At 36.5% G+C, this 12,517-nt stretch overlaps 2 protein-coding genes across 6 annotated transcripts in view; both read right to left on the minus strand.

Moving 5' to 3' along the window:
- The window catches only part of mvb12ba (multivesicular body subunit 12Ba), a 323,521-nt gene that overhangs the window by 100,147 nt on the left and 210,857 nt on the right, over positions 1-12,517 (minus strand). The window lies entirely within an intron of this gene.
- lmx1ba (LIM homeobox transcription factor 1, beta a) overlaps positions 9,136-12,517 on the minus strand; it is a 118,205-nt gene continuing 114,823 nt past the window's right edge. For 2 of the 5 annotated variants that reach the window (NM_001025168.2, NM_001362592.1), the window contains exon 8: positions 9,206-12,056. In NM_001025168.2, the coding sequence (NP_001020339.1) occupies positions 11,899-12,056 (158 nt within the window). In that variant the 3' untranslated portion in view covers positions 9,206-11,898. Of the gene's footprint in view, positions 12,057-12,517 lie in introns of all 5 variants that reach the window. The other 3 variants (XR_015490256.1, XR_015490254.1, XR_015490255.1) reach the window with 3 other exon arrangements.

Raw genomic sequence — 12,517 nt, forward strand, 5'->3', positions numbered from 1 at the left:
TTTCCAAGATACCGGTAAATTCTGACATCATTCACCACAAATGAGCTCTAAATGGCTGCGCTTGAATTTGTAAACATTTGACTACATTACAAACTCTGTGGATGATCAGCATTGTGAACAACTTCGGCATGTCGAGATGTTCATGATATGTTTGTGTGTGCTGTCGCTCACAAGCTGTTTCACGGGCACACGCAAATCTTGAAGGTAAACAAACAGCGGCTTCTCATAAGCATCTCATCGATGATTATTTACACAGTTGGCATTAAGAAGAACATATAAACGTTATCTGACTAACTTCTAGCAGCTAAATGTGAATGTAAATGTGAAAAATATTCAAAGGCTTTTATTCCGCGCGGACGTAAATGCGTCTGAGTGTTCTGATTGGCTAAAGCAGACGTCTCACGTCAGCACGTTCTAGACGTGCACGCGCTCTATCCGTCAATCTTCCTTCTGCGTTCTCACAGCGCAGCATTCTGGCAAATTACCGGTAACTTCTCTTTTCGGAAAATAGCCAGAACGAATTTACCGGTATTTTCAAAAAGGACCTGTTCACACATACAGACCTTTCCGGAAAATTGCCGGTAATTTTCCGGAAAGGTCTGTATGTGTGAAAGGGGCTAATATTGACCGCAAAACTGCTTTTATTCTAGCCGAAATAAAACAAATAAGACTTTCTCAAGAAGAAAAAAAATCCTTCCTCTGTCAAACATCATTTGGGAAATATTTGAAAAAGAAAAAGAAACTGACAGGAGGGCGAATAATTTTGACCTCAACTGTATAAGCTGCACATAAACAAACACAGTTCATCATATACCACACAGACTGAGAAACATCATTGGAGGGTGAAAGTGCAGGTATAGGATATTATAACATACTCTGTGTCGTCTCAAAATAACCATTAATCTCTCTCATACAAAGCCGCTGTGTTTCTGTGTTAGCATTTCATAGGCATCGAGGTTTAGCTTTTCACTTTGGTTCTCTGTCTCATTCCTGACTTAATTAAAAGATGAACTTTTGGGGGAAATGTGTAAAGTAGACGACTGTCAGGCTGAAAAAAATCTGAAATGTTTTTATAAAAACTTCATGAATCCGGTTCATTTAGAGGAGTGCTGGAACTACAGAGCGAGACTGTTAATCATCCACAATAAGCCTATACATAAGCCAACCCAGTACTGGGAAACACCCATACACTCATTCACACTACGGCCAATTTAGTTAACCCAATTCACCAATAGTGCATGTGTTTGAACTGTGGGGGAAACCGAAGTAGAGGTCTGTGCGGGACTCATTTTTTACTCCCGCTCTCGCCCACTTAGGGCTGGACGATATGGCAAAAAATTATATCACGATATATTTCTTAATTTCGGACGATACGATATAATTCCAACGTTCCAATGGGACAACTTTAAGTAAATCTAATAAATTGTAATAAATAAATAAATAACAACTCCATTATGTTAATTGCTTTAATTTAAAGATTTTAAATTAGCTTTAACTTTTATCATTACATTATTTTTGCAGTCAATTTTTGCACAGCAGCAAGAATATGTGAAAATAACATAATACATAAAGGAAATGTTAAATTATAAAGTATATTAATGCAAAAGGTATTTATAAATTCATCTTTATCTTTTATGTAGGATAATATTTAGCCTTTCAATTAATTTAAAGGTACAGAACTGTAATTTAGCCATATCAGAGTGTATCTGGTGTCCTAATTTTCTATCAATAATGTTAATAATCTAAGAAATGATTCTAATAGCTGCAAATCCACAAGCTCATCCCCTCACACGATGAAATACTTTATGCAAACTGCATATTTCCACTACTGCAAACGTCACAGATCAATGAAGCATTAGGCAAATGCACATTTTCATAATGTTTCATAGATCTCTGATGTTTGCGTTAGAGAAAATATGTAGTTTGCATAAAGTATTTTGTCACTGATTCGTGCTCTTTGTGTTGTTTTCTCTTGGGAAGTGCAGATATGAGAGTGTTTGATTAAAGCAGCGAGTGTCGTTGGTCTAAACTCATAAAAGAGTGTTTGTGGGTCAAAGGCCGTGACTCTTACCGTCAGCATGTCATTGGCCCTCAGGCCTGTAAGCGTTAGTTGCTACAGTTAGTTGACTAAACACAGCTGAAAAAGCACAAATGCTATTTATAGGACATGATATTTGCTGCAGGTTATTTCATCTTCTGTGCAAATTCGATTAAATTGCACATTTAAAAATAAGATTTTTTTTTTTTACAAATATTTAAACAAACAATTAAGGTTAAACAGTACTAAGTTTAATTTGATTGTTTAAACTCAGCCCATCTAAATTGTTTGCAATCACTTGTAACTGATTATATTTTACATTTTAAATGAGTATGAAGTGAGTGATGTAACAAATTGCATTTGTCATATATATTTAAAAAAAGAAAGAGTTGACGTTGTAGCTGGGGTATAGTCGTTGCTATATATTTTTTTGTTTGTTTTATAGAGAGCAACTCTTATCATTTTGATTATTATTGTTTCTTTTGGGTTGTGTAGTTTAATTCACAGAATTTCTACAAAGTATGTTGTACACTGTAAACCCGCTGACATTTTTTGTTGTAGACATGTTTATTTTTCTCATTTAAAGTACAAAACATGTTTACAGATTGATATTTTTTCTGGTCCCTTAACTCTGTGGTCAGTTGTTCTGGAAAATATAAACAAAAGCTTCAATATAATGTTAACATATATATATATATATATATATATATATATATATATATATATATATATATATATATATATATATATATATATATATATATATATAGCGCTAACGAATCAAAGAAACATTGACTTTCGTCATTTCTTTTCCTACTTTTAAAATTTGGATTGGGTGGGTAATAGTACACCACCTTGTTTTTTAAGACTACATCAATGCGTTGTAGTATTATTTAGGATATTATAGTATTTTAATGTATTTCCAATTGATGAAATCTTGGTGGAGATAAAATGATAAATGGTAGTGTTTGTCAATTCCTTTGAGTAAAATGGTCTATACAAATAATAAATGACAGAGATAAAACAAAGGGATTTTAAAGAAAACAGAAGACATATGCTGGTTATGGAAATTAATTTTCTTTAATCAACTTTTTCCACTGAACATGAAAACAAGCAACTTTAGGTTAGCAATCCTAATTTAAACAGGTCTTGTTTTAAGTACAAAAAAAAAAAAAAAAGAACTGAAAAAGATCTCTTTGCTTGCTCACTGTCATTTATTTTCTCACCCAAAGTTCAGCAGCAGCTCAGAGGTGAAGACCGAGGACAGGAATGACAGATATTCCCCTGAATCTGGTTAAACAGTTTGACAGGCGCCGCTCAGCCAATCGGAGCGCGTCCTGCGGGAGTGACGTCAGCGGAGATTCCCTCGGGCTGCTCATACCTGAGTGACGTGTGTCTGATGGACGACGCGTCTTCACACCTGTGATGTCTGATAAAGTCCAGCGATAAGAAAAGCTCAGAAACACCGAAAAGCACACCTCACACGTATATACGTATAATATACTTGCTACTTCACAAACATTACTTTAGAGCTAGTGTTTGAATGATTCTCTAGCGTAATGTCTAAAGTGATGATAAAACAGCTGATTTTGCTTACATTTTAAGAATATAAGGCTGAACAGCATGAAATGCTATCAGTCTACAGAGCATACCTGCCCACACTCCCGTTTTTCCTGGGAGTCTCCCTTATTTCAGATCTATTCCCTGCTTTTCTCCCGTATTTTTCTGTCTCCCGGAAAACTCCCGGAATTCCATTAATTTGCCGTGGGTATGCAGAGGAGTGATCTGTTCTCTGGCTGCAGGTGGGAGAAACTGTTGTACGAGGACTGGGCCGCCTGTCAGTGCTCTGAGGCGGGGGAGGGGCCGACAGCATCACCAGCAGCCATACCAGCCAACACTTCTGTTTTTCCCGGGAATCTCCTGTATTTCAGACCCATCTCCCGCCCATCTCCCGTATTGTTCTGTGTCCCGGAAAAATCCAGAAATTCTCCTCGGGGGGAACAGTCTGGCTAGCTTTTTGGTTCAGTCCCCATGGGTATCAGTATGGACACATGACAGTCTATAAAAATCTCCAGTAACACAAAAAAGTCGCAAGATTTGTCGCTAGTTGCTTTTTTGAAAATTTGTCGCTATGGGGTTTGAAAAGTTGCTAAATATAGCACTAAAGTCGTTAAGTTGGCAACACTGCACTGTCATCATCTTGTGGTAGCCAACTGTCAATAGCTGCGCCCCAAATGGCACACTATACACTATGCACTCATGCACTATGTACTTATGCACTTACACATGCAACAGGATAGTATATGTATGTAGTGTCGTCCCAAATGGAGCACTAATGATTTTTTACTAAGCGGAAATTCAAACCGTTTCCTTGATGACGTTTGACGGTAGCCAAATCAGTGAAATAAACGACCGAATTATCAAATAATACCTGCCGTGAGTATAACCACATTCACCATCGGGAGGCGCTATAATCACTCTCGGATGAGAATTTAGCTTTCACCATCCAAAATAAATAAAGTTATCCAACATGTGCGCCTGATAGCTCCGCCCCTTCCACTACGTGTGCAAACCTGTGATTGTTGTGTGCGTGAAGTGTCCATCATTACACACTTCATTTTAGCGACTGAATGAGTGCATCATCCGGGTAATTAAAGTGCACTTATTATTTTTAGAGTTTTCAGTGTGAACGCACTACTTACACTATTTATACTGCAAAATGGCGTAGAATAGTGCATAAGTATGCGATTTGGGACGCAGCTAATTTCTTTGCTCTGCTGATGTTCAACAACGTGCTGAATCTCTGAATTATAATTATTTAAAATAGGCACTAATCCTTATAAATAAACAGCATAGTTGCAATCTAAACAACTACATTCTCGCCTAAAAGAGCCTCAGAAGTATGTTGTCCCACAGCTGCAATATTTATCAAACTGTAGTACGTTTGTTCCTCTGCTTGTCACTCTATATGGGCGGAGTAATACACAGGGGTGAAGAGGCTGTTCGAGTGCTGTTATTGCAGAACACTGCATCGGCCAATCAGATTTAAGGACCACTGTTGTATAAATTCTCATACTGCATGTCTGTGAATGTCTGCAAGTCTCGTTACTTGCTCTGCTATCATAATATTCAAAGCAGCAGCAGCAGCAGCAGCGGAGCAGATCTATTCCTCCAAGACTAAACACATCAACATATTTATAACCATACTAAATCTCTTCAAGGGATAGCACGATGGTGCAGGGGGTAGCACAATTGCCTCATAGCAAAAAGGTCGCTGGTTTGAGCCTTGTCTGGGTCAGTTGGTGTTTCTGTGTGGAGTTTGCATGTTCTCCCCGTGTTGGCTTGGGTTTCCCCCACAGTCCAAAGACATGCGCTATTGGTAAATTGAATTAGCTAAATTGTCCGTAGTGTATGTGTGTGTGTGTATGGGTGTTTCCCAGTGTTGGGATGCAGCTGGAAGGGCACGCTAGATAAGTTGGCAGTTCATTCCGCTGTGGTGACCCCTGATTAATCAAGTCACTAAGCCTAAAGGAAAATGAATAAATGAATATACAGAGTTGAGAGAGTTGTCATGACAGAAATCCTGTAATCCTCAGTTTGTTCAGCCAGCATCATGGTACACACCTCAGGATTGATTGTAACCTACAGCGATGCAAGTCAACGACAAAAAAAACAAAAGCATACAATGTTAAAAATGCACAAAGCGGTGCTGTTGGACTGTCAAAATCAGGAATCTGACATTCACAAATCACAATCTGGCCTGCGTTTGAACTGAGTGCTCAGTGAAGCGGGAAACACTCTGACATCTGTCCTGTGCTGTAATTTCCAGCTGAATGCATGTAGAGCTCGGCATCCGCGTGTACAGGCTTTGTTTAAAGCGCTCTGTAAATGATAGTTCATTAGTCACGACACGCTTGTTTGCCTTAAACCAAGCGTAACAAATTGGGTTATTCCCGTCTCATCAGGACACAGAATGTGAGGGAGATATTGGCTGGGTAAATATTGCCTTATATAATTTACAATTATTACACTAAGCGATCAAAGCTGTGCGTCACTGTCATGCTGAAACGAGGACTGCTGACATTTGCTAAATTAAACACCCCTGCAATAAAATAAAGACAAACTTTAGTGCACTGTAAAAGATGCGTAAATTAGCCAATACAGGCAGAACACACACAGAAACGCCAACTGACCCAGCTGGGTCTTGAATCAGCAACCTTCTTGATGTGAGGCGACAGTGCTAACCACTGAGCCACCTTTATTTCTTTATTATTATTTCTTATACATTATAAAATTTCAAACGACTAAAATGTCAGTAAAAGTCACTTTGTTAAACTGCAGAGTTGAATTTTCAACATCAAAAGCCGACAGAGCAGAGATCAACATCCCATAATGCAACTCACAACCGGAAATAAACAGGAAACACTTGTGAATTTACAAAATACACACGCTGTTCATTAACAGATATTTTTAGTGTGCTTTAGGTCAAAGTTTGTGGATTTTAAAGGATATTAACTCTCATGACCAATCCCAATTCCCCTTAACCCAGGGCTGTCCAAACCCTTTGGGCCGAGGGCCAGATGCAAAAAAACAAACGTTGTCGCGGGCCAAATTTTACATACATCACACAGACACGCATATATATATATATATAAATACAGTTGAAGTCAGAATTATTGGCCCCCCTAAGTTATTAGCCCCTGTTTATTTTTTCCCCAATTTCTGTTTTACGCAGAGAAGATTTTTTTTCTCACATTTCTATACATATTAGTTTTAGTAACTTATTTCTAATAACTGATTTATGTTATCTTTGCCATGATGACAGTAAATAATATTTGACTAGATATTTTTAAGACACTTCTATACAGCTTAAAGTGACATTTAAAGGCTTAACTAGATTAATCAAGTTAACTAGTCAAGTTAAGGTAATTAGGCAAGTTATTTTATAACAATGGTTTGTTCTGAAGACTTAAGGGGCTAATAATTTTGATCTTAAAATGGTTCATAAAAAAATTTAAACCGCTTTTTATTCTAGCGGAAATAAAACAAAAGTCTTTCTCCAAAAGAAAAAATATTATCAGACATACTGTAAAAATGTCCTTGCTCTGTTAAACATCATTTGGGAAATATTTAAAAAAGAAGAAATAAATCAATGAGGGGCTAATAATTCAGACTTCAACTGTGTGTAGATAGATAGATAGATAGACAGACAGACAGACAGACAGACAGACAGATCATAACAACAACTGCTGCTTAATTGAAGGCATGTAATAGCGACACCCGGTGGTTATTTATTGAATCACGTTAATTTTTGTATAGCGGGCCAGATTCTATTGATATTTATAAAAAGCCTCGCGGGCCGCCACAAAACAGATTGCGGGCCGCAGATGGCCCGCGGGCCGTAGTTTGGACACGCCTGCCTTAACCCTTCCCCTTACAGACATTTTCGCATGTGTTGTTATTCTCACCGGAAGTGACAAGCCCATGTGCGTGGATTCCTTGACCATTTACAATGGACTTTGGGCTCACGCTACCCTGGCATTTCTCGTAACTTGGTGACCATCAACCATTTTCACAGAGGATGGCAAGCGGACAAATCTGTCTGAGGTAATCACTCTGCCGTTATTACTGAAACGTGTATATTCCATACAAAGTGTGAAGTGGATTGGTTTGCTCTACTTACATGAATTGCGGTGCGCTCAGGTCATTTTTATAATAGTTCAGATGTTTTCAACTAAGTGGGGCTGGAAAATGCGTGCGGTTCATGTGCACGCTGCTTGCACAACATGTGTGCGTCGCTCCCATATGCGTGTCGTGCAAGTCGCGCGCCTCTGTTGTAAATGACAAACTTACACCCAAGCTTATAGGCACTGCTTTAGCCTTCATACTGAAACTTCAGACCGAATCTTTTTCAATCGATTTGACAATGGTGTTTGGTAAATAAATATCGATACAGATTTTATCGCCCAGCCCTACAACAACTGTCTCTTATGATTCATTTATAAACATTTGTATCAAAAAAATCTGCATTTTTCAGGTTGCCCAAGTTAATGCACACCCAAAACAACAAGATCACGACACCAACCTCAATTATGGCTGTGTCTGCATACACAATCATCCTCTGATTAATGCTTATCTGATCGTGCTGCTTCTCTGAAGTAATTCCTAACTTAGGCCCAATTCTACCCTTACTCCTACCCCTCGTTTTGGGTGTTCCCGTAAAAGGTTCGGGGTGTCGCAGTTCTCTTTAGCTTGAAGAAATAGGGCTGAGGGGAAGGGCTAGATAGCCCTTCGAGAGGAGATTTTTCAGGACCATTGTGTATATTTTATACATAAATACAGATATAAATAGAGTCCCAATAAATAAATAAATAAAAATACACAATAAGCAATAAATTAATAAATATAAAATAAAAATAAATAAATAAACAAAAACACATAACAATAAATAAATAAAAAAGATAAATAAATTAATAAAAAATTATAAATAAATAACAATAAATAAATAACAATAATAAAGAACAATAATAAATAAAGAACAATTAAAAAACAACTAATAAATAAATGAAAATAAAAAATAAAAAAATAAACAAATAAATAAATAACAATAATGACTAATAAATAAATAAAACTAAATAAATAACAATTAAAAACAAATGATTGATTAATTAATTAATTAATAACAATACATAAACAAATAACAATAACAAATAAATAAAAATAAATAAATAAAGAACAATAATAACTAACAATAAATAATAACTAACAATAATAAATAACAAATAAAAATAAATAAATAAATAAATAAAAATAAATAGATAAATAGCAATAAAAAATTAATAAATGATAACATAAATTTATTAACAATAAATAAATTACAATAAATAAATAAAAATAAATAAATAATTAAAAATAAATAAATGGATAAAAATAAATAAATAAATAGAAAAATAATCTGTGTTAAATATTGTTATTATAAAAAAATGCAAACTGTTAAGAAAGACAATAATGTACACTTGAACTCAAAAATAATAGACAAAAACAAACCATATATGTGTTAAATATCATTTTAAATGACAAACTTGAAATATATACAGTTGATTTTCATCATTTCTTTATTTTTAGTACCAACAAACTTTGGTAATTTTAGCAAGTTGAGCGAAAAACTAAACAAAAAGCATCCTCCACAATGTCCAAGAATGCGAATGAGAAATAAATAGCACAGTGAAATAAACATATACATTTTAAAACATCAGCAGTAATACTACACTCTCTTCCATTGACTTACATAAAGATGTGTACGCTTCTTACTCTAACACAGTTTGTTTTAAATAAAGCTTTTTAGGTTTACTTGGCACATGTACGTAATAAATAGCTAGTTCTCTTTACCAACAAACATCGACGTTTCTTTGAGATCCTCCATCAGGTATGGTTTATTTTTTGTTGTTGTAATGCGCTCCAATGCACTGAAGTCTTTCCAAATGTGTTGTGTTTATGGGTTTACAGTCTAAACTGGATCTGTTCAGCCAGTGGTTCAATCTACTGCTGTCAATGTCCTGAATATATTTGGTCTTGAAGTCTTCAGTTTTGCAATTACTGTCTGATTGGCTTAAATGTCTTTAACAGCGCAAAACCACCATCTGTTTTTCTTATATATCAATTGCAAAAGTTTTTTTTTTTTTTTTTAACTAAAAGTGTTTGTCTTGTTTCTGTAATCCAAATATCTAAAAATCTCTTGACAAGTTAAACATATTGTTGTGCTTTCAGCGGTAAATACAGTGGGGGAAACAAGTATTAAACATGTTATGTTTATTTCTGGCAATAATATTCCTAATGGAGCTGTTGACATGGAATTGAACCAGATCAACAACAACAACTTTCCCCCACGTCACTCCCGGTGTGGTACATTCCGGGTCACTACCGGTGTGTGGTACATTCCCTTTCAGTAAGGAATCTGTAATTGTAAATTTTTTTCATCACTTGTAAAAGTGTTTTGCGTCTTGTTTTTTTTTTCTAAAATGTAAATTTGTTTCGTCATGGGTAAAATTGTTTTTCCTTTGTAATTGTGTCTGATGACAGGTAAAAATGTTTTTCGAAATGTAAATTTGTCTCGAGCTTTGTAAAAGTGTTTCACACTTTGTAATGTTGTTTTGCATTTCCCGGCCACCGTACCATCATGCATCAATGCTGCGTACGCACAAAAACTTTGCATGCGCCAGATTTCACGCTCACGTTTGGATTTACTAACGATGAATGAGAAAGTGCGTTGGTCCATGCCAACTTCATGCCTGGCATACTTACGTTTCTTGTGAGTGTTTGTTTTATTTCCATTGGCGACTCCTAGAGGCGATTATGTTAAATTACACACCACAAAATATCTTTGAGCCGTGCAATGGCAGCTGTTTGGGACGGGATTATCCGCATGTCTAGCAGGTATATAAGGTTTCCATGCAGTTGACCAGCCAAACATTAAAGCGCAACTTTCATCGATCGATCACAATGTAATCGGAGCAATCGACTCCACGCACATTGCTATAAAGGCGCCACCTGAAGACGAACTTGCATACGTGAATTGGAAACATTTCCATTCAATAAATGTGCAAATAATATGTGACACTGAAATGCGCTTAACATAATACACACACTTATTAATGATTCCTACTTGTCTTACTCGTGATGAAGAGTAGGAAAATTCTAATGTGTAGCAGGGGAAAAAAAAAGAATGAGTTCATCAGACGCTGGATTCGAACCGAGTTCATGATCAAACAAGTCAAAACATGTTGCCATGCACTTTACGAGCTACGTATGCCGCTTTCTTTAGTTATGCTATCTCTGTCAATCAAATGGTGATGGGCGGGAATCACTCAACTATATTCCAACGAGGTGTGCTATTTGTACTCAGCCTAAATAGACACTACAAAATGTAACACCTTTACATCGGACCATTTATTTTTTAATTCACTCATTGCGATGTTCAGACCCCACTGTGTTAACCGCATCAGCTAAACTCTCCCACTCTATTTTTTTTCTTTTGTTATCAATTCCGGAGGATAAACTTGCAAATAACACTGTTTTTCTCTGGTCTACCTCCGAAAGGAGCACCACCAATTCACATTCTGTTTAAAGTTTCTCTTCTTGCTTGCTTTTGCCATTGCTTTTTTATTTGGTCTTGTCAAAGTAGAGTCATTACCATATTTATACGGGGGAGGAGGCAGGGAGGGGTTTTGCGCTCAGTTTCACGTTAATTCAGATGTACAAACAGAATATGCGCAGGATTCTGAAGCTTTTGGACTTTTAAAAATTGATGGTAAATGTAAAAAAAAAATGTAATAGATTTTTACGAATAATTCATGATTCATCAGAGGCCTCGTGTACGAAGACTTGCGTTAAATTCATACTAAAACATTGCATACAGACAAAGCTGTAAATGTGCGTACGCAGTTAAAAATTTAGATGTATGAAACACTGCGTACGCATATTTACAGCTGTACGCAATAATTTAGTATGAATTTAATGTAAGCCTTTATACATGAGGCCCCTGACGAATCATGAATTATTCGTAAAATCTATTAAAATTTTTTTGCACATTAACCATCAATTTTTAAAAGTTTTGTCAAATCATGATTCATTCGTGAAAACGAAATCGAATTATTATTACTTTTTTCCTATATTTAGAAAATGGTTATTGAATGAGACCCAAAATTTCCTACTTTTTGATTTGAGAACTTTTAGATATTTGGACTAGAAACAAGACAAAAACTCCAGATAAGAAAAGCCTTTTTAACATGATGGTTAGTGTTTGCAGCGCTGGACGTATCTGATAGGTAGTGTTTGTGGATGTTTAGCTTCAGGGTTTGCTTTCAGGAGGTGAAGTAGGAGCTCTGCATTGAATACAGGCGATCGATGGGGTTTCCCACGCGGCTCTGCAGGGCTGCGGCATCCGATGCGCTCATGAAACAGTCGCTCAGGCTGGTTAGAGATGTGTCGCTGTCAATGTCGTGGAAAATCGAGTCGTTTCCTGAAGAACAAAAGGAAGAAATTTAGGTTAAAGATAGTAAATACAACATCAAACGGTAAAACTCAATAGATGTTGTTTGACAAATGTTAGCAGGTTTGACATGCTTTCCCAGGAGAGAACCCTGAGCTCGGAGATATTTGAGCCCAGGGCTCCCGCCTGGTCAATAGAGCATGTAAGGGAAGTACGAGATCAGGTGGTTCTCGAGAGCTCCCCGTGGTAAAGGAGGAAAGGTGGACAAGGGGTGGATGGGAGGTTTCTTCTGAAAACGAAGGTAAGGAAGTAGTTCTAGTGAGGCTACTTATAGTGAGTTTGGATTAATCAGATTGGCTAACTAATGATTGTAGATGGGTGACCAGCTGCAGTCAATCATATCACGAAATTAGTTTGTGAAACTTCACTTAAATATGACCAGTAATGATGTCCGAGCTGACGACCATTGAGTTGATTACGCCAAATTCTGG

The sequence above is a fragment of the Danio rerio genome, chromosome 5 (assembly GCF_052040795.2).
Source record: "Danio rerio strain M-AB ecotype USA chromosome 5, GRCz13ab, whole genome shotgun sequence".
NCBI lineage: Eukaryota > Metazoa > Chordata > Actinopteri > Cypriniformes > Danionidae > Danio > Danio rerio.